The 22285-nt window shown below is 50.3% G+C and overlaps 1 protein-coding gene across 5 annotated transcripts in view; it reads left to right on the forward strand.

The window, feature by feature from the left end:
- The window catches only part of CCDC88C (coiled-coil domain containing 88C), a 148444-nt gene that overhangs the window by 116151 nt on the left and 10008 nt on the right, over nt 1-22285 (forward strand). For all 5 annotated transcript variants that reach the window (XM_050799000.1, XM_050799002.1, XM_050799001.1 and 2 more), the window contains 7 exons: nt 2852-2995; nt 5785-5971; nt 9284-9429; nt 12405-12494; nt 14163-14401; nt 20121-20309; nt 22113-22181. In XM_050799000.1, coding sequence (XP_050654957.1) covers nt 2852-2995; nt 5785-5971; nt 9284-9429; nt 12405-12494; nt 14163-14401; nt 20121-20309; nt 22113-22181 — 1064 coding nt within the window. The remainder of the gene's footprint in view (nt 1-2851; nt 2996-5784; nt 5972-9283; nt 9430-12404; nt 12495-14162; nt 14402-20120; nt 20310-22112; nt 22182-22285) is intronic.

Here is a 22285-nt window from a genome sequence, read left to right on the forward strand (position 1 = left end):
TTTGCGGCCCTGATCCCTAAGGGTTCTCTTCTCTCTTTTCTCCCCAAAACAGAAATAAGGAGGGAATTCTCCATGGCTCCGTTTGTAGGGGTGTGCCTTCTCTGGCCTCCCAGCTCTTTCATATCAAGGTCTCGCTTGTTTTCTTTCATTTTTAACCTTTAATTATGGAAACTTCCGAACATATAGAAAGTAAGCAGAATCATATAGTGAAACTCTTGTGTACGCGTCATGCGCCCTCGACAGTCATTTATGTCCTGCGGTTCTCATTTCATGTGCACCTCCCACTCTCCATCCCCAAGCCCCATTTTTTACAGGTAAAACTTACATACATTGAAATGCAGACATCTTAACTTTGCACTCTTGACGGTTTATGGTCTTGGGTTTTGTATTCATTAAGTCAGCCAACCTGGGCTGGGATTCTGTCTCCTGCTAATCAGTGATGGTACCAGGCACCAGCACAGAGCATGGCAGGATCCTGGGAGGGCTAGGAGAGGTAGGATGCTGCTCTCCAGAGTCTGAGGGGCAGGTGTGATGTGTACCTGAATCTGATGCATGAGAGAGATGTGGCTAAAGAGAGGCTCTCAGATACTTGGAGTACAACAGAGGGAGCAAGATCCACTTTCCTTTGCCAGGGAAGTGGCCCTGCTGGTGGTGTTTCCTTTGAAGCAGCCTCAACAACATGGCTAAGTGATCATTGGTTCTTCACGGTGGGAATGGGGAGGACATCTCCACGGTCAGGAGCACAAATGTCATGAGTCACAAAAGCCTTGTGTGGGCACTGATGATGCTTGTGGGTTCATGGGTGGTGACGACATTCATTTATCAAGTGCTCCCTTTTTGTCTCTATCTGGAGTTCTTCACCCCTTTTATCCATCCAGATCTCCATCCTTCAGGGGCTGTTGAGGCATCTGAAACTATAAGACTACTCCTTCCGGCCTAAAGTAGCATCTGCTGCCTCTTGGCACTTTGATCTCTCCCTCATCTTCCCCCACCCATCTTGTTATTCGTGTGACATTTATTGTGTACATGGTGCTGTGTCTAGACGTGATAGGAGTTGCACCCAGTTGACAAACTAATTGAGCATTTGTGTCCGTCTGATACCAGCATGATGCCCAGCATTCACCAGGCACTTGTATGCCTTATTCTTAGTGTTATGTTATGTTATGTTATATTAAATAATGCCGTATTGTTTTATTTATTTATTTATTTTGAGATGGAGTCTCAATCTGTCGCCCAGGCTGGAGTGCAATGGAGTGATCTTGGCTCATAGCAGCCTCCACCTCCTGGGTTCAAGCAATCCTCCTACCTTAGCCTCCCAGGTGGCTGGAACTACAGGCATGCACCACCACACCCGGCTAATTTTTGTGTTTTTTAGTAGAGACGGGATTTCACCATGTTGGTCAGGCTGGTTTTGAACTCCTGACCTCAAGTGATCACCCACCTCGGCCTCCCAAAGTGCTGGGATTACAGGCATGAGCCACAGCGCCTGGCCCCCTTATTGTATTCTTAATGTGAATTCAGAGGGCAAAGGTTTTGGCAGGTGGAGTTTGGACTGTTGTTTTTCCCTGCAGGTCCTTGCTCAATACAGCATGTGGTGGTTACTCAGTGCTTTTTGCTGGCTGGACAGATGACTGGAGGCCCCCTTGGTGTGTCTGCAGCAGGGCTACAGGTTTAGGAGTGTAGGTACATGGCACGCAAGGATGATGGTTCTCTCTTCTCATTTGACACTTTTAAATCAGAGACGCTCACTCACTCATTGCTCTAACAAGTATTCACTACGTGTCATTCCTCACACGGGGATTCAGTGCTGAGCAAGGCTTATAAAGTTTCTGCCCTACAGTTGGGTCATTTGCTAATGGTTAGAGACATGCTTGATTAATGTGCTTTTCCAACAAGGTGCAGTGGAGTCCTGAAGAGAAAGGCTGGAAACCCCAGGGACACTGGCTAGTCTCTGTCAGATTGTCTTTGGGTGTGAGACACTCAGGAAGGGGTCTGTAGAGAAGCATTTGTCTGAATGGGGAAGATCAGGAGACCGTGCCTCAGACTTCTCAACACTTCCAGTCTGCTAGGAGATCCTGGGTCACGCGTAAACACACGAGGTTGAAACAGGCTGGGAGGGGGAGGGGCCAGGGCCTATGCGGCTGCATCATTGTACTCTGCCCCCCAGAGACGGCCAGTGCACCAACAAAGATAGATTAGAGCCTGGACAAGATTAGAGCCTGGAGAAGGTTAGAGCCTGGAGGGTAGGGAGAAAGTTGTGGGGAAGGTGAGGGCTGTGGCTGAGGGGCCGAGGAGAGCTGCTGTGTGTATGTGACAGCTAGTCCCTGGCAGCTCCTGGGTGAGCCTCTGTGCCCTGGGGGAGGCCAGACTAAGAAAAAGTGGATGCAAGCACGAAGGGGAGAGGGAGAGGCTTCTCCAGCCCTTGGAGGGTGGGATTAGCTGTGATGTGCAGTGGAATTCCACTGTTTGTTTTATGGTTTCTGTTAGATTTATTTGTGCTTGTTTATAATTCCCTAAAAGAGAAGGGCATGGAGCTCAGAAAATGTAGTCATCGCGTTGTCAGGTGGCTAAAGGAAGAGGGACTGCTTGATCAGGGCATGGAGGGACTATGGAGGCAAATCGGGCTGGAGGAAGAGGATTCTGGGCTCCGGGGCTCGGGACTGGCCTGGACATGACTCCCGGTGGCCGCACTCCCCGCCTGCTCCCTGCCCCATGCCCCTCACTTCTGCAGAGAGAATCTCCAGAGGAATCCCATTTTCTCACAGGAGACACGCAGATCCTCTGGGGTGTGAGTTACCTGTAGGAAAAGAAGGCCCTGGCCACACTCACAGGAGGTGTTTCCCTCCAACAGACATGGTGACATGCTGAAGCGCAAGGCGGAGCTGGAGGAGCGGGAGAAGGTCTTGACCACGGAGCGGGAGGCGCTGCAGCAGGAGCAGAGGACAAACGCCCTCGCTGTGGGCGAGAACCAGAGGCTGCGGGGCGAACTGGACAGGTGAGCGCTGGCGCCCAGCCCTGCATGCAGTGGCATTGAGCACCCCCGATTCTGTTCAGACCCTCCTTGCATAGCAACCACTGAGAAGGTCGAGTGCCCTGGCAATGGTGGATTTTTATCCCTTACTATGTGAACAGCTGGGTGGGTAAAATAAGCTAAAGGGTAACTCCAGCTGGTTGCTGGCATTCGAGGACTCAGGTGACATCTGGGGATGGTGCGTCATCTGAGTTGGGTGGTTCTCCCCCCACCATCTCCGACCCTTGTGAGGATTGCATCAGGCACAGGTGAATTCATCATCTGGCACAAGCCCGCCTCATGCTCATAAAGGAGAAGCTGCAGATTCCTCATGATTCACAGAGCCCCTATTTGTGAATCCACCTACTTGCTAAAGTTTTATTTGCCACCCCAAGACCAGTCTCTGTGGAGCTTTCGTGGACCCGTACCGAGTGGTGAAATGTGGGAGTTGCTGGATGCGCACGTTCCCAACTGAGGGCACACACGACAACACGCTGCCTTCTTGTTTCAGCTCCTACTGCAAACAAATGTCCCTTTCAGAATCTCTTCAGTGCCACGGTTTTCAGATTTTGTGCTTTCGGGAAGTGACTTTGCTGTTTAAAATGACCCACAATTGTAGTACTGAAGTGCTGTTTCATGTCCCTAAGCAGAAGGTGGCTGTGATGTGCCTTACAGAGAAAAAAGTCTTAGATAAGCTTTGTTCAGGCATGAGTTATAGTGCTGTTGGCTGTGACTATGTTACATAAGGTATCTTTAAACAGAAACCCACATAAAACAAGGTTATGTATTGATCAAGTAACAGAAATGTGACCAGAGGCTCCCAGGAACCTAATTCTGTGTTTTTTCCCTAGGCTGGATGCCTCGCTGTTCACTAAGTCAGTGTTTACAGCAACTTTATAGAACATGACTACCACACATAATGAGAATCGACTATACTATTATTATCTTTTTGACTTTTCTTTTTTTTTTTTTTTGAGACGGAGTCTCGCACTGTCGCCCAGGCTGGAGTGCAGTGGCCAGATCTCAGCTCACTGCAAGCTCCGCCTCCCGGGTTTACACCATTCTCCTGCCTCAGCCTCCCGAGTAGCTGTGATTACAGGCGCCTGCCACGTCGCCCAGCTAGTTTGTTTTTTTTTTGTACTTTTTAGTAGGGACAGGGTTTCACCGTGTTCGCCAGGATGGTCTCGATCTCCTGACCTCGTGATCCGCCCGTCTCGGCCTCCCAAAGTGCTGGGATTACAGGCTTGAGCCACCGCACCCGGCCCTTTTCTTTAAACAGATGAGGAAACAGGTTGAGAGAGATTAAATAACTTGTTCCAAGTCAGTGTTTCTAGTGAACAGCAGAGTCAGGATGGAATCCAGGTCTTGTCTCATTGCAAAGGCTTGACCATACGAAATTCCTCCTCCCACATACTTGAATGAGTGTGTACGGGGGGTTAGAAACTCAGATACCTTGGCTCTCCAGGCAAATCAAGCACATGGGTGAAACACTGCCAGACATAGACCACAGACCGTAGAACAGAGAATGCACATTATCTAAAAGGGCAGCAAAGAATCGGCTCCAGCAAAGGCCGCCAGCTGGAGGCAGGCCCGGGACTGCCTGGTCAGCCTTTTGTTTCTTACATTTTAAGAGAACCTGAATGTTTGGGTGTCGATGTAAACTTCAAATTTTTTAATGTTGGCGACTAATTTTTTTTTTTTTTTTTTGAAATGGGATCTTGTTTAGCTGCTGAGGGTGGAGTGGCATGATCACGGCTCACTGTAGCCTCAACCCCCGGGCTTAAGTGATCCTCCCAGCCCAGCCTCCCAGATAGCTGGGAGCGCAGGTGTGCATCACTGTGCCTGGCAACGTTTTTTTTTTTTTTTTTTTTTGAGATGGAGTCTCGCTCTGTCACCAGGCTGGAGTGCAGTGGCGTGATCTCAGCTCACTGCAACCTCCACCTCCCAGGTTCCTGGCAACTTTTTTCTACTTTTTGCAGAGATGGGGGTTTCACTATATTGCCTAGGCTGGTGTGGAACTGGCCTCAAGCAATCCTCCCTCCTCAGCCTCCCAGAGTGCTGAGATTACAGGCATGAGCCACCATACCCGGCCAACTAATTTGTTTTTAAAAAGTAAAATTGTACAGGCCAAATAAGACACGTCTATGTCCAAATCAAGTCCACAAGACCCTGGTAATTTGAGCTTTCTGATACAAATCTCCAGGGAACTCCCAGTTGGGTAATAGTTGTTTTGATGATGGCAATTTTAGTAGATTTACATAATACACACCATCTCACACTTTATCTCAGGAGGTGAAATTAGAAAGGGGCTTGGAATTGGGAAGAAGAGCTGGGCAGAGACATAGAATTTTAGAGCAAAAGTGTTCTAGTTCAGTGGTTTAAACATTTTTTAAACAGCAGAATCCTATTTTTCAAGTGTACACAGATACCACAGCTGTAGCATAGAAGAGCTCATAGCATGATGCTATGTTGAGACAGGTGTCTGAGCTTGTCTGCTCATGAGCTTGCCTGCTCAGTCTCCCTGTAGGCTCAGTGTGGTGGCATCAAGGGTACCCTCATGGAACCCCAAAGAACACAGTTTGCTGATGGACAGTTTTGTTCAAGCTCCTCATTTTACACATGGGGAAAAAATAAAAAGGCCCAGAGAAGTTGTGATTTTGTTTAAGGTTACACAGCCTGCCACTGTCAGAGCTGGGACATAGCCCAGGCCTCTGGGCCGATACCTGTTTGGCAGGCTCTTCAGCCCCTTTGCCCTGTGACTCTTCCCCCTCCAGGGTCAATTTCCTGCACCACCAGCTGAAGGGGGAGTACGAGGAGCTGCACGCCCACACCAAGGAGCTGAAAACGTCACTGAACAACGCGCAGCTGGAGCTCAACCGCTGGCAGGCCCGCTTTGACGAGCTGAAGGAGCAGCACCAGACCATGGACATCTCGCTGACCAAGCTGGACAACCACTGCGAGGTGAGGCCCGCGTCGGGGGAGCCTCGGGAAACAGGGATGAGTCCCCCAAGGGGACAACCCAGGACTCAGCCAGGCTGTGAGGGGTCCTCATGGGCATTTGTGCGCGAAGACACAAATGTGTGGAGGTGGCACAGAGGCTGGGGTGAAGCCAGAGGTGCTGACGGGGTCAGTGCGGCTTCTGGTGCGACTGTACACGGAAACCGCCGTCTGACCGTTGCCTTTTGCAGGGTCGGGAGAGGCCTGGTGGGGACGGTTGATGATGTTTTATCTCGATCCTCTTGGCCGTGTCTATGCTGTCTTCCTACATCTCTTCAGTTCCATAGTCACACTGTTCTAGAGCAGTTGTGTGTAGTCACACTGTTCTAGAGCAGTGGTGTGAAGTCACACTGTTCTAGAGCAGTGGTGTGAATTTGCTCCGTTTGGGGGTGTGGCTGCCTCTGGGACGGAGCTCACTCAGGAGTCCCCGGCTTCCAGAGCCCTCCCTTCTAGTACACAAGGTTGGAAATGGTCTCAAGCAGCAAGACCCTCTCCAGATGAGATCTTAACAGACCCCAGCACACGGAAGGCTGGTGAGGCAGGTCTGGCAGGGAGGAGCACATAGGTCTCACCCCACCTCCTAGACAGCCCCAGGGACAGCTGGCACCTCAGGACAAGGTTTGCTCTTTTGTCAAGAAACAGTCGGCCGGGTGCGGTGGCTCAAGCCTGTAATCCCAGCATTTTGGGAGGCCGAGGCGGGCGGATCATGAGGTCAGGAGATCGAGACCATCCTGGCTAACACGGTGAAACCCCGTCTCTACTAAAAATACAAAAAGAAATTAGCCGGGCGCGGTGGCGGGCGCCTGTAGTCCCAGCTACTCTGGAGGCTGAGCCAGGAGAATGGCGTGAACCCGGGAGGCGGAGCTTGCAGTGAGTCGAGATTGCGCCACTGCACTCCAGCCTGGGCGACAGAGCAAGACTCCGTCTCAAAAAAAAAAAAAAAAAAAAAAAAAACAGTCTCAGACGCCTTTTGTCCAGACCCCTCGGTAGCCCTGTGAGACATCACAAATGAGGAAACCGAGGCGCAGGGTGCACCCACCCGGATCTCATGCTGCCCCCTGAGAATGAGAGACCCTGGGACCCTGAGGGCCCCATGGGGGTGGAGGCAGGATGGAGGCAAAGGCCACGGCACTGCCTGTGGAATCCTTGCCCCGGGGGCTGTGCTGTCACAGGCAGGTGCGTCAGGATTTTCCAGGAGGCCTCAGGTCAGGGGCTGCAAGGCAGGCCCCGTGGAAAAGGTCACACTTGTGGTGAAGTGAAGGACTGGCAAGAGCTGGACACGTGTGGTAGGCTTTGCATGGGAAGGACTGATTTGCACAGAAATGGATGGGGAGGCTTTTTGGAAGATGCTGATGGTTCACTCAGGGTGGAACACAGGTCATGAGAGGGGACGAGGGAAGGGCTGTGGCCGGGATGGTGGCTTCTGGGGAGGGGTTCAGCGGAACTCCAGATCCAGCACAAACCAGTCTCCCCAAACAGGCTGCAGATGGAAGCCATGTTCGTCTCCCTGGGCTGGAGGAGCGAAAGACCACAAGCCAGGTGGCTTAAGCAGCAGAAGTGGGTTTATCCCGCTTGGGAGGCTGGACATCCGTGATCCGTGAACCGGCAGGGCTGGTTTCTCCCAAGGCCTCTCTCTGGCTTGCAGGCGGTGCTCTTTTCTCTCTGCAGGCTCATTCCCAGTGTCTGTGTGTCGAAATTTCCTTTTCTTGAAAGGACATCAGTCAGATCGGATCAGAGCCCACCCTCACCACAGCCTCATTTTAACTTAATGGCCTCTTTATGAGCCCTGTCTCCAAATGCAGTCCCATGCTAGGGACTGGGGCTTAGGGCTTCACTGTATGAATTTTGGGGACATGGTTCACCCTGTGGCAGAAGCGAAGCAGCATGAGTGAAGTGGTGAGGGCGTGGCTGTGCTCGGAGCCGGGCTCTCCGCTCCTTCCACCCCACCTCTCTCCAGGAGCCCGTATGCCTTACATTGGGTTGGTTTGTTGCCCGGCATCTAATGAGGTGGAAGAGCAGCTCCCCCATTGTTACTGGGATGCACTGGCCCTCAGGATCATGGACTTGGGCTGAAGGGTGGGGCCCAGCTGGCTTGGTTTCCTGGGAGCTCCCCGGCCACACAGGGTCTTTCCACTGGGCCAAAGCTGAGTTTCCAGGGACGGCCTTTCACCCTACAGATCGCTGACTTGCCATGTTTGTGATGTGCCTGACCCCCAAGCCTCGTGCAGTTCTCTACACTGGGGAGACTAATGCTTTATTATGGTATTTGTTTTAATTGTTGCCCAAGTAATATAGCAGTGGCAATCACAGAAGTATTTTTAGTGAAAAAAATGCCATAGCCTCACCTTTTCCCTTCCAGTTCTTCTCACTGTATGCATAAATTATGTATAATTACATTAAAAACAGGGAGAATTTTGGTTTTTCTGAAGTCAGAGTTGTAATTGCTAATGGGGTGACGAGGAGGGGACAGCCTGTGTTTCCCACCTCCAGTGCACCAGGCATTTTGCTGTGTTCTCCTCTGTGTTAATCTTTACGGTGGCCCCATGAGCCCATCCTCCTTTCTCAGAGTTGCGCATTGGAATCCAAAGCCTGTGATTTTCCCATTGCCCCCCGATCATACTCTAGAACAGAAGTTGGCAGACTTCAGGGCAGGCACGGCAGCTCACACCTGTAATCCCAGCACTTTGGGAGGCCAAAGCGGGTGGATCACCTGAGGTCAGGAGTTCGAGACCAGCGTGGCCAACAAGATGAAACCCTGTCTCTGCTAAAAATACAAAAAATTAGCTGGGCTGGTGGCAGGCGCCTGTAATCCCAGCTGAGACTCAGGAGGCTGAGGCAGGAGAATCGCTTGAACCCGGGAGGCAGAGGTTGCAGTGAGCCGAGATCATGCCACTCTACTCCAGCCTGAGCAACAAGAGCAAAACTCTGTCTCAAAAGAAACAAACAAAAACATTATTGATGAGATTTTTCATACTCTTTTTATTTGTATTAAGCCTTCAAAATCTGTTGCGTATTTTGCACTTGTGCATCATGATTCAGAGTAGCTGCATTTTACTGCTCAGTAGCCACATGTTGCCATAGACATCTGTATTGGACAGAGGGAACTCAGCCATTCCCACGTCATTGGCCGTTTGGCCCTTTCCATGTTTCCACTGCTGTAGATTATACTGCGTTGAACATCTTTGTGCAGTGGCCTTCTTCCTTTGGAAGCTAGGTTCCCAGCAGTGGGATCACCTGGTCACGTGGTGTCTGAGATGCTGTTGGTCTGTGTTCTAGCTGCTCTCCCGTCTCAAGGGGAACTTGGAGGAAGAAAATCACCACCTCCTGAGCCAGATCCAGCTGTTGAGCCAGCAGAACCAGATGCTTCTAGAGCAGAACATGGAGAACAAGGAGCAGTACCATGAGGAGCAGAAGCAGTACATGTAAGCAGGGAGTCCCCGAACCGCTCTCCACACCCTCACCACAGTTACACGTCCTCAGTCTCTGGACGTCCTGGCTTCCCCGAACCGCTCTCCACACCCTCACCACAGTTACACGTCCTCAGTCTCTGGACATCCTGGCTTCCCATGCAAAGAGGACCCCCTGGGCCCTTTGGGATCCTGCGGGCAGGGCACAGACCAGTCACCAGCGTGGACTTCCCTTAGTTTCCTGGAATGTTCTCAGTTTCTAGAGGTGATGGCAGTTGGCTTTTGTTTGCTCTTTCAGAGGTGCTTTCCACCACCAGAAGCTTCTTTTCTCTGCTTCTAGAATTAAATTCACTTAAAAAAATCTTGAGAACACTGAAGTATCTCAGGGAGAATTCGAACTGAAGGCTGGGAATGAGTGCTGTGCACCTGTCCGTGTCCCCCTGGATGGAGGGAAGTGGGCTTGGTGTGCCCCAGTTGGCCTCACTCAGCTGGTATTTACGAGGTGCTGGTTTAAGCGTGGGCCCTGTGAGGTGCACAGAACCAGTCCCCTGGTAGCCAGGAACCAGTAGGGAAGGTCAGATGTGAACAAAGCTTTGTCCATTACCAGCTAGATGTGAAGGGTTACATGAAGTGTGGAAAAAAAACATAGGGGGAGTTGAAGTCCACAGCTACCCCGGAGGGCGTGGGGGAGGCCCATGGGAGGTAGGCCCATGGGAGGTAGGCCATGGCAGGTGAGGGGACAGGAAGGTGGGCCGTGGCAGGTGAGGGGACAGAAAGGTGGGCCGTGGCAGGTGAGGGGACAGAAAGGTGGGCCGTGGCAGGTGAGGGGACAGGAAGGTGGGCCGTGGCAGGTGAGGGGACAGAAAGGTGGGCCGTGGCAGGTGAGGGGACAGAAAGGTGGGCCGTGGCAGGTGAGGACAGGAAGGTGGACCGTGGCAGGTGAGGGGACAGAAAGGTGGACCATGGCAGGTGAGGACAGGAAGGGGGGCCGTGGCAGGTGAGGACAAGAAGGGGGGCCGTGGCAGGTGAGGACAAGAAGGTGAGCTGTGGCAGGTGGTCTAAGTGCGGGGAATGTGCAGGGGGCATCTGAAGAGAAGGCTGGAAAAGGAGGTGTACGCTCAGCTGTGGTAGCTTCCGTGTCCAGCTAAAGATGTTGGATTCCTGGAGTTGTTTTGGAAGATATACTACTCTAGCAGGGCCAGAGAAGCTTCCAGAAATAGAGGGCAAGAGGACGAACCCTGGTGCCAGGAATCTCGTGGCTCAGAAGTCGAGAAATGAAGAATCTAGAGTGGTTTCTGGATCCTGGCCATGGTGGTGGGCTGTCCTTCCACGTGATCGGGAATGGCTGGTACTGGCGTCCGGGCAGGCATGGGTGTGCTGGCATCAGTATGGGGAAGGCAAGAAGGGACGTGCTTGTGGTGGGACGTGATCACTGTGGTCACAGTGAACACCAGGGTGCTGTCCCAGCTCTCTGGTGTAACGATGCCCCTTTGTTATTCTGTTGGCTTCACCTACGTGTCTAGGGCTGGCGTGCCCCCTTCGGGAGGATGGTTTGTATGTAAAAGCACACTGTAATTGTGGGGTGGAAATGACCCTGAAGTTGGCCCTCTATAATCCTGGTGATAAAAATCGCCAGCAGAGGTTGGGCAGGTGCTAACTAGAAGGAGTGTAGGAGCACTCAGGGGGATTATTTGATGACGTTTTTGCATTAGACAGTGTCTACTCCAGGCCAGCGGGTTGGCAGGCTTCCTGGGGCCTGCTCCAGGCCCTGGAGTTTGTGTGAGTCTGTGGGGCCATCCCCAGCCATGAAGCACTCAAGGCTTAAGGCTCAGCAGCACGGCCATGAGCACAGAACACCAGCACACAGATGTCGAGTCAAGGGACTGGGAGCGGAGCGTGGCTGAGATCGCTTGTTACAGGGGCTCACCTCATCGTGAGCTCTTGGGAAAGGCCTTGGTTGGGTCAGGACCTTGGCAGCTTCGAGAATGAGCTGTTATCTCTCATGTAAGGCCTTGTTTTCAGGCCTTGAGGAAACCAAGGGTTTCCAGACCATGAGGAAACCAAGGGTCTGGGCCCTCAAGACCACCCAGCACTGAGGCAGGAGTCGGCAGGAGTCCGCAGTCCCGTGGGCAGCGCTGCTCCAAATGCACTGTGGACGCAGCCCTGTGACTCCCTAAGTGCAAACAGAAGCTTTCTGTTTGTATGAGGAAGGCCAAGATCTCCCCGGTAAGCAGAGGTGCCTGAGCCTGCCCAAGATTCAAGAGGTATCTCTTTGGTCCCTTGCAGAGTTCTTGAAAAATGACCCAGCTTCCAATATTTAGGAATTGAGAGATTTGGCTTCATCATCTGGGCATCTGGCTTCTTGGGAGGTCCGCCCTGCTGTGCCCTGGTTCATTCCCCCATGGCAGTCGTCTGCCAGCGTTGGCAGCACAGGAGCTCACTGCAGTCCCCACCAGGGTCCCTGGTTTCTCCAGCCCTGTTGTGCTCATTAGCTTCTCTTTCTGGCCCCTGAAAGCTTCTGAGTTTGCTTCTGAGGGGGAACAGCCCTGAGTCACGCATCTGACTTTGCTGAGCTGACTTTTTCAACCTCAATGCCCAGGTGGTGGTAATATGTACCCCCTGAACCCCACCCCCTCACCACCGGGGAGTAGCTTCTGCCTGACCCCAGGAGCACCCCACGTCTTGAACAACCTGGAAGGAGAAACCTTGGGTCTTGAGCGTGAGTTTTCAGATTGTTAGAAGTTTGCTGCCTTGAGCTGGGTCCCAGGGGCTTCAGTAAATCTCAGGGTCACAGGGCTCCGTGAACCCACGGCACATGCCTCCATTCACGTATTCCAAACTCAGCGACCATGACGGTGATAACTAACCTCATCTCAATTCCGGAAAAATACCAACCCCGGGTGCACAAGATTCCAGGCTGGGCCAATGAGTCAATTCACTTGTTTGATTTAAAACTGGATTGATAGGTTTTCTTTCTCCTGTGTTCACAGAGACAAATTAAATGCCTTACGAAGACATAAGGAAAAGCTGGAAGAAAAAATCATGGATCAATACAAGTTCTATGATCCTCCTCCAAAGAAGTGAGTTGATTTAAGTGTGGTGACATAAAGACAGAACTTAAAAGCTTCCTTTTTTGTGCACAGGGTGAAAGCAGCCATCTAGGGCAGGCTCCACACCGTCCGCTATGTGGCAGATCACCTGTGACAGATGTCTCCCACATCAGAGAGAATTTACAATCCTTTCCGCCTGCCTCTGTACTCTGGCTTGTCCTGTGAGGGGCGGCCAGTGCCGGGTGACCCCAGTGAGACACAGGCTTCATTTAGCTGTGGGCCTTTGAAGGGGACAGAGCATCCGTGGTACTGGAGTCACTCAAGCAGGATGGCAGGGCTGCCTTGTCAGGGTTTTGTCTCAGGATTAAACATGGTGTGGACACCCATGTTCCTGGTTTGGAAAGGATGCTCGGGCAGCACACTTGGCCCAGCCCCCATGGTCTTCAAAGGTGGGAACCTTTGGACCGCATGCAGATTTTTCTGGATGCACAGAACCTCAGGGTGGCTTCACCGACATGTCTCTTCCCCAGAGAGCAGCAGCTCCTCCCTGAGTGGAGCTGGCCCAGCCTAGCAGTGCTGCCCCTTGTCCACGGCCTGAACCCAAGGAATTGTCCCTTCGGATTGTCCTGGCCCAGCCTTGAAGTAAAAATCTCCGCAAATCCCTTGAGGTCTCTCTGGGAATCCAGAACCACAGAATTTCTGAACCTCAGTCTGTTTTTGGTTTTTGTGTGTGTGCTTTTTGTTTTGTTTTGGTTTGGTTTTGGTTTTTTTTGAGACAGAGTCTCGCCGTGACATCCAGGTTGGAGTGCAGTGGCACAATCTCAGCTCACTGCAACCTCCGCTTCCCAGGTTGAAGCCATCCTCCTGCCTCACCCTCCCGAGTAGCTGGGACTACAGGCATGTGCCACCACGCCCGGCTAATTTTTGTATTTTTAGTAGAGATGGGGTTTCACCATGTTGGCCAGGCTGGTCTCGAACTCCTGACCTCAAGTGATCCACCTGCCTCGGCCTCCCAAAGTGCTGGGGTTATTGGCATGAGCCACCGTGCCTGGCCCAGAACCTTGGTCTGAGTCTTGTTTGACACAGAAATTGAAGCCCAGATGAGAAACTGGAGTGATAATATAAATAGGCGCTGTTTAGTTTCAGAGTCAGGGTGAGAGCCCAGGCGGGAGTTCTCTTCATGTCACACCAGGATGCCCTCAGTGTCCAGCTCGCTGTGATGTTACTGCTTACTCCTTAAATGCACTGATTTTTAATCAAACAGGCTGCTCTCCTCTGCCCTCTCCACTCACCCAGATTGCTCAGTGCAAGGGAGGAGTCAGGGGAATGTCAGCTTATTTCACTGATTATTAACTTTAGCAGAAAATGAGATTCATGGAAATGGCTTTTTGACAGAAAAATTGCCAACTAAATTAAGCCCGGCATCACTTCCTTCATTCTGGGAGACTAGAGTGGATTTCTGTCATGATGCACATGCTTCTACCATCCCCAGCCCTGCGCCAAACTGAGAATTAGGTTCCAGCTCCTGAGCCCCAAAAACGATTACCATGGTCATGAGCATCATCGTCCTGAACCCCACGTGAACATGGCCAAACTTCCCAGACTGGGGAAGAACATCCCAGCCCACGTTAGGGAACCAGGTACCGCTGGGGGTGTGTGGGAGGGCTGGCTATGTCCTAAACATCTACTTCTAACTAGGAAGAACCACTGGATTGGAGCCAAAGCCTTAGTCAAACTCATCAAACCAAAGAAAGAGGGTTCGAGGGAACGCTTAAAATCCACCGTGGACAGCCCTCCCTGGCAACTGGAGTCCCCAGACCCCGCCTCGCCGGCGGCCTCTCAGCCTCTCAGATCACAGCCCGAGAACTCCGACACCCCCCCACTGGGCTCCAGCTGTACAGAAGAGCGCGACGCCCACAACGGGTCTGCGGGGAAAGGTAGGGGCGGCCACCCTGGCCGTGGTCGGGTGAGGAAGGGGGTGTCCTGAAGGTCTCTCGCCGGTGGCTGTGCACACTTATGCAGGAACGTGCCAGGGGTGAGTGACTGCACATGCACCTTCTGCTTAGGTGTGTTATGAGCCAAGTAGAAATGTCAGCATGGTGACCGTTTTGTCCCATAATGCTTTTGTTATTTTATTTTATTTTATATTTTATTTTACTTTTTTTGAGACAGAGTTTCACTCTTGTTGCCCAGGCTGGAGTGCAATGGTATGATCTCAGCTCACTGCAACCTCTGCCTCCCAGGTTCAAGTGAGTCTCCTGCCTCAGCCTCCTACGTAGCTGGGATTACAGGCGCCCACTACCACGCCTGGCTAATTTTTTGTATTTTTAGTAGAGACGGGGTTTCACCATGTTGGCCAGGCTGGTCTCGAACTCCTAACCTCAAGTGATCCACCCGCCTCAGGCTGGTCTCGAACTCCTAACCTCAAGTGATCTACCCGCCTCAGCCTCCCAAACTGTTGGGATTACAGGCGTGAGCTACCACGCCCAGCAGCTTTTGTGATTTTAGAATGAAAAGCATCATTCATCACGTAGCCAGGCAGATATTTGAATATCCGAAGCTGACATTCGTGCAGGTACCAAAGAGACAAGCAAGGAAGCTTATTTTGAGGTTCCCTCATATGTGCCAAAGATTTGTAGTAAGCCGCTTTGTGCAGGGAGATCCCAGGTGCACTCAACACATTCTCCATGTATATAAGATGTCCTGAAAGCCCTTGGGTGATTCATCTGTTACCACTTTGAAAGGTGGGTTATGACTTCTTCAGCCTGATCTGGCCATGTGTCCCACCAGCCATAGGACACCCTGTGCCTTTTCCCTCAGGGCTGTCCTTTGGAGTTTGCCAGAGGTTCTGAAACAAGAACAGAGTTTCTAGTCATGTATGCTGGATTTCATCACCTCTCAGGAGACACGAAAGCTGTACAGTTACTCTATATACCACGAGGCAATCAAACGGTACAGGGCCACCACTTCGAATTTGTATTATGCTCTTGCTGAAAGAGCTTTTCTAAATAAGAATTCGATTTTTGTACACACACATGAAAGGAAAATAGGAGCAAGATGAGTTGGTTATGACAATGTCCGTTTTGTCACTGTGGCCACCTGGCCAGTGGTGACTGAGACACCATTGAAACTGCCTCCTAATTTCCGAGATGTTAAAGTATAGGGGGAAAAAATGTGTCTTAGAATCGATTAGACACAGCATTTACCTTACACATTGTTAAATTTTCAGCTTTACCTTTAAATACCATTTTGGGGGGATTGTTTATCCCGAGTCATTTAAATTTTTACAAAGGATACCAGGACTTTCTGAAGACCCAGCCTATGCCTGAGACCCATGAGGTCTTGGAGGCGGAGGATATAGCACTGAGGACCAGCAACAGGCTACCCTCTGAGTGTGGTGTGTGCACAAGCCTTTCAGGGGGGCACATTCACAAGTACCTGTTGTGTCTCCTTCAGATGCAAAAAAAAAAAAAGTCTGATGCAGTTACTCATGCCTATAATCTCACTATAATCTCAGCACTTTGAGGGCCAAGGCAGGAGGATCACTTGAGGCCGGGAGTTTGGGACCAGCCTGGGCAACACAGGGAAACCCCCATCTCTACAAAAAAAAAAAAAAAAAAAAAAATTTTTTTTTAATTTAGCCAGGCGTGGTAGCACGTACCTATAGTCCTAGCTGCTCAGTAGACTTGAGCCCAGGAGGTCGTGGCTACAGCGAGCTATCACTGTACTCCAGCCTGGGCGACAGAGTGACACCCCATCTCTAACAAAAATAATGTTCACGTACCTTATTCGGGGACTAATACTGTCATTCTTTATGGGGATGAGATTAGATAGCGTCAGCACCGTAAGACAGGGTGAGAAAAAGAAAAAAATTAGAGGACTCATGTGAGTAAACAATAAGCTTAACTTTTTTTAATCTAGAGGGGTTCTCTTGCCTCAGGTTTTTATATTGGCTCCTGTTTAATTTTTGGACGTTTGTCATCTCAACTTGTATTACTGTTTAAGTGGAATTAATTAACTAGAATCAGTCTGAGTTAGGAAAACTTTCAGAGAAAAAAATGCTTGACTGGTCCAAAGCGATCCATGAGCGAGCAGGTCCGTAACCATGGTCACGATCGCTAGCAGCCACCATGTCTTGGGTGCTCCCTCTGGGTCCAGCACCCTTTAACTACTTTATGTGCTTTATGCATCTCACTGACTCCTAACGACCCTGTTGAGGCAGGTGAAAGTGGCCTCCGCTTTGTAGAGCTGAGAAAGTGAGGCTCAACAGTGTGAATGAAACCCTTGCCTTGGGTAAGTGGGACCCAAATTCAGGTCGACCACGCTCCGGGGCCTGAGCTCTTAACTGCATGCACTTAACTGCATGGACTGCCTCCGGGTAAAGCTGTTTGGGTCCCTGAAGATGCCGAACAAGAGCCTAGCCCTGAACTGGCCACAAGGACACCAACCTTGAATGAGTTGGTCCCTTTTTCTGTGGTGTGAACCACTGTCGCCACCAGGTGGTGCTGTGGAGGAAGAAATAATGGAAATCCTGGCATCAACTTTAATCCTACATCAGAAATTGGTTAGGTCGATTAATGTTAATAGAAGACATGTTTAAGAAGTTAGCCCAATTGTCTGCTTTGTTAAGACACTGTAATTTAAAGGCTAAGGAGTGGAGGATTGGAGTGGAGGATGTATATAGAAGATCTAAAAGGAAATCATGATTCTTGGTTTTGAAGGGTTTTTTTAATATGCAAAGGAGATATTTAAATTATTTTAAAACTCGTCCTGCCAAAAGATTATTTTAGAGATACAAAATCATTAGTGAATACTTCAGGTAGAGTATTTGATTACAGCGCCCTGAAACGGATCATTGAGTGTTCCCAAAGTCTTTGGGTGGGAACGGGAGGATTGTGTGAGCTGAGCTGTTAGGGACCCTGTCATTAAAATGGGTGAGTAAGAGAAGCTGGGCCCTAAACTAATAAGCATTCGTGCTTAATAATTTGGCACACTGAAACTGAAAAATCATCTAAACCTTGGCCCCTTGGGCAGTATGTAATTCTCCTCACGTGCTGAGGAAATAAGTTATTGGCATTCAGATGCCTTTAAATTAATTGAGTCAGAGCACAGATGATTCCTGAGCCCTGATTCTGGTCTGAGTACTGTGTACTGTTTTCATCTTTCCTGGGCAAGATGGGATTCTGATTTCTTAAGTACATTTAGCTAATTTCGATTCATTTGTCATTATTGTTCATTTCATTTATTTGTGTTTTCTTTTTTCCTTCCTCCTTTGGGTTATCCAATTGGTAACAATTTAGCACCTCCGCGCAAAAAGAGTCCCTTTTTGAAAAGCAAAAACAAGGACAAAGACAAGTCTCCAACGACCCACCCAGCTCTCTCTAAACGTCTGCGGTTCTGGTCTTCCTCCGACATCCCATCCTCTCCTAACGAGCCTGTCTCTTTCTCCGACATTGGAGATTTCTAATCCCTTTCCTTTATCATGTGTCTGCATTGTGTATCCTCCTCCATTTCCAAAATTCAAACAAACAAAAAAAGCCAGCGTCTAAAAGGCCAGATGGCCGATAGCGGACCCCTCCTCCTGCCCCCAATTTCAAGCTTAAAGTAGCCAGCGTGGATTCTGATTTCAAAATAGAAGATGAGTTGTCACACTCCCTGGACCGTTTCTTCAGCACAACACAGTTTTAGGGGGAGCCTCAGGATATACGTGCACATGTCCTTGGGCCAGGATGTCCGTACTAAGTAAGTCGAGTGGCCGTGCCCCTCTCCCGTCTCTTGCACCTGCGAGCTTATGTTTTGCCCGTGTGTCAAGCAGCACTGGCGGGTGGTTGCTGCACTTTCTAAAATACACAGCCTCTGTCAAGTGAGGGGTTTTTTAAGACTTTATTTTTAAGCAGCTAAATTTAAAACTGCTGCCCTTCTCTCCTCTTCCTTTGTCAGAGCACTGAATTGTGGGCCTTTTCCGGTAAGGCCCTTATAAAATATGTTCTGTTTTGAAGGATTGATTGTTCCGTTCAGACATTTTGACTAATTGGATTGATTTTGCCAGCCAGAGTTCAGCCCAGAGTGAAGTTTTATGACTGTGCTGTGGTTTTCTGACATCTTGGATGCTTAAGTTAAAACAGCAGGAGACAGAAAGAACATCAGCACACAAATCATGCCTCGAGCAGGGGAAAATGCCAGCCGGCCCGCGAGGCTGTTACCGGCAGAGCATTTCCTGTCTCCAGCCATCCCTGGACCACCTCCGTTATTTTTGTCATATCCTGATACCATCTATATGATTACCTACAAAAATATGATTACCTACATGTTTTCCCTTACGTTGATTCACAGTATGTAGTTAAATGTATTAAAAGGAAAGATTAGTATCAGTCCTGTAAGTGGAAAACACAAGTATCATCATAAAAACAAGGTAATCGTAAGAATAAACACGTAACTACTAAAATGTGAGAGTTAATGTGCCACTGACTTCATCTCATGAGCCTCGCTCTGGGAACCTGGGCTGCCGCGGCGCCGGGTCCTCCAGACCTGTCTCCTGCGCACGCTGTTGGAATTGTGCTTTCTCTGTCCGCTGCTCATGCTAACTGTTCGTTCATCTCTGCCTCCCCCGTGGATCCTTGTTTTAGCTTCACCTGTAGGATGACCTGTCCCGATTCATTCCACCTGTCCCAATTCATTCCACTTCAGGCAGACTTGAGTCTTGCTTCTCATCAAGGTTATCTTTCAGAATCCACATTTCCCCTTGATTTCAAATCATCAGCTCTGGGCGCTTAAAACTGCACAGTGAACCCAGACTGGGAGTGACGGGGAGGGCAGACAGCTGCACGGGTGAAGAAGCCGAACTGCAGCAGTGAGTCCTGGCTCTGGGTCCATGGCCGTCGGGGCACACGGAGTGGGACGCTCTGCAGAGTGCTTTGTCGGCTCTTAGGAATGCCAGCCGTGTTCATTTTTATCTTGTGTTTGGAGAGCCTGTCCTCTTTCCTGTGGGATAGTTGGTCTTACGGACTGTATTTTTTTATGATTTTATATATGATATGATTTAATTTAATTTTGACCAGTTTTTGTTCATGGTAGAAAAGTTAGAGATTGCAGAAAAGCACAAGATACAAGGTAAAGATTTTCTTGCAGTTAGAGATTAAGGCTTCCCTTTTTGAAAACACAGAATATTGTGAGGTTAGCAATAAACTTCTATTTGAAGTCCTTAGTGAGTCCAGGCAGCAGGACCTTCGGATCCTCAGCTGCAGGTTTTGGAGCTGGCAGACATCTGTTAGGATCTTTGGAAGTCAGGGATTCGAGTTCCAGACAGTGTTACGCAGGAGATGTGTCCTAGAGTGAGTATGTGTGACTTTTACCAGCAGTTTATCCCCTCAGGGGCTCCCTTTGTTTCCTCCCAGCCTCTCAGGGCTGGCAGTGTGACCCCAGCATTAGAACCAGAGCCATCCTCAATGGGGCCTCCAACACCCGCCTGAGACCAAGCCCTCTCGCCCCAACCTGCCCCACCAGGCCCCTTTTAAGTCGCAGCCCGAGAGCTGTGGCAGCCCCGCTTTTGTCTCTGTGGTCCTTGTGCCCTGCTGCCCTGCTTCTAGGCCATGATGTGGTTGTCCACAGGGCACAGGACTTGGCAGCCTCATTTCTCAATGTCCTCTTCTGCCTCAGGCCCTGGGGATCCAAAACCAAAGCGAGGCTCCCCGCACAGAGGCAGCCTTGACCGCACAGATGCCTCCACCGATCCGGCCATGAGGTCCTGGCCCTCGGAGCTGGGCTCCCGGACCTGCTCAACTTCAGCCACCACTACAGCCCCCTCCAGCTCCACCCCCATCGCCCGGCACCCGGGCCGCACCAAAGGTGAGTTGCGAGCCCTTCCAGAGCCATGAGCGTCAGGCCTAATGTCCCTTCCGAAGGCCCCAGGCTCTTGGAATTCAGAGGAGTCGCTCTCCTCTCAGTCTGATAGGTGGTGAGCAAAGGGGTGAGGCCGCTGACAGGCTTTGGTGGCACAGATGCAGCTGTGTTTACCAGCCAAGGACTTTGGGCAGGAAACCCTCCAGAGGCCTAATTGCAATGGGGCCTCAGAACCCACTGTCACCACCAGCATTCAGGAAGTGAAGGCACCAAATAGCTCCAGAAGGGAAGGGAAGGTGGGCTGAGAACCAGAGTTTGGGCTAAAAGCAGGCAACTGCCATTGCCCTACCTTGGTAAAAGTTTGGAGATTTTTTCTCGAGAGAAGATAAATTATATATTTTAAATTTGTGTGTGTGTGTGTGTAGTTTAAATTTTTTGTAGAGATGTGGTCTCATCATGTTGCCCAGGCTGGTCTCAACCTCCTGGCCTCAAGCAATGCTCTTGCCTTGGCCTCCTAAAGTGCTGGGATTACAGGTGTTGAGCCACTACACCGGGCCAAGAAAGGATAGAGTCTCTGAACTGGAAGTTCACTGACACAGTTGAGGCAAGTGTTCTGTATTAAAATCAAATGGGTTCAGTGAAGGATTTACGAACTCCCCGTTTCCAAGGTGCCACGAGTTCACATCTTTAGGCATGAGATTAAAATATTCTGAGTAATCTCATTAGCCTGAGAGAGTCCCAGCAGAATGGCTCAGTCAGATCTTACCAGGTGACACTCAAATCAGAGATAAGAGGAATGATTGCACCCAAGAAACAAGAACAGGATGCTATAAAAAAAGCAACAGGGAAGGGAGGCGCATTTGGGAATTTAAAATATGCAAAGAGAAAGGAAGAGATAATGCTTAAAACCGAAAAGGGCATTCCCCTTATAATATAAGAGACAGGGAAATATCCAGAGAAACAGATGAAGGAGTTGAAAGTGATTGCCTCTGGGGTGTTAGAAGTCTGAGAGAGCAAGAAGGGGTTAATTTGCATAAATAAACCCACCCACCTGACTCTTGAAGCCATGGGCGTGGAGAACCTTGAGTCTGATCAACAAAACAAAGCAACAGAGACAGGGTCCTGACCTCAAGGGACACTCAAACTCCAGATATCCATTGCAGGTGGGCATGTCACCATCTCCAAAATGGAGACCCCGTTGTCATTTTGGAGGGGATCCAGGGTCTGCTCTCAGGCAGAAACTAGCAGGATTGAGGCGTGGGACATTTCCAGTTCTCAGGGAAAGGCCGTGTGCCTGATGGCCAGTGGTTTCCAGGTGTGTTTCTGGTCAGGAGCTGTTGGTGCAATGTTTAGTCCCCAGGAATTCAGCCTGTCCCCTCAAGGGGTAGATTCTGATTTTGCCTCTTTTTTTTCCTTCTTCCTCCTGCTACCTGAAGACAACTTGACTGCTGAAAGCGAATTGCTCTCAGGGCTGGCCTCTGAGGCTGGAAGGGGCCCCCCAGGATACTCAATATTCAGCTCTTTTTATATCATCCTTAGGCCAGAACACACCTTTGGTCCACATGTCCCAGTCACAGCAGAGGTGGAAGAGTGATTTAAAGGGGATGGGAATCGGGAGTGTCAGGGTTGCTCAGCAGGAGAAATAGTGGAGGGGTAGGAGAGGCAGGTCCCAAAGGCAGCACCTGCACACCACGCCCTCATCCCAAGAACTGGAGCTGCTGGGATCCAGGTGCCAGGCGAGGTGGCGGGGTTCCCTGTGGATGAGGGATGTTCCGTAACCGTGACTCACCAGCCTCATTTTCACCTTAGCCTATAACTCAGATGACAACCTCTGCGAGCCATCCCTGGAGTTTGAGGTCCCCAACCACAGGCAGTACGGTGAGTAGGGAGGGTGCTGCGTCTGCGTTTCCAGACTGGTTTTTATCCACGGTACCTTTCCTTTAAGCTGAGTCCTGTAGGGGAGTCCAACACCAAATGAAGGT

This window comes from Macaca thibetana, chromosome 7 (genome assembly GCF_024542745.1).
Source record: "Macaca thibetana thibetana isolate TM-01 chromosome 7, ASM2454274v1, whole genome shotgun sequence".
Classification (NCBI taxonomy): domain Eukaryota; kingdom Metazoa; phylum Chordata; class Mammalia; order Primates; family Cercopithecidae; genus Macaca; species Macaca thibetana.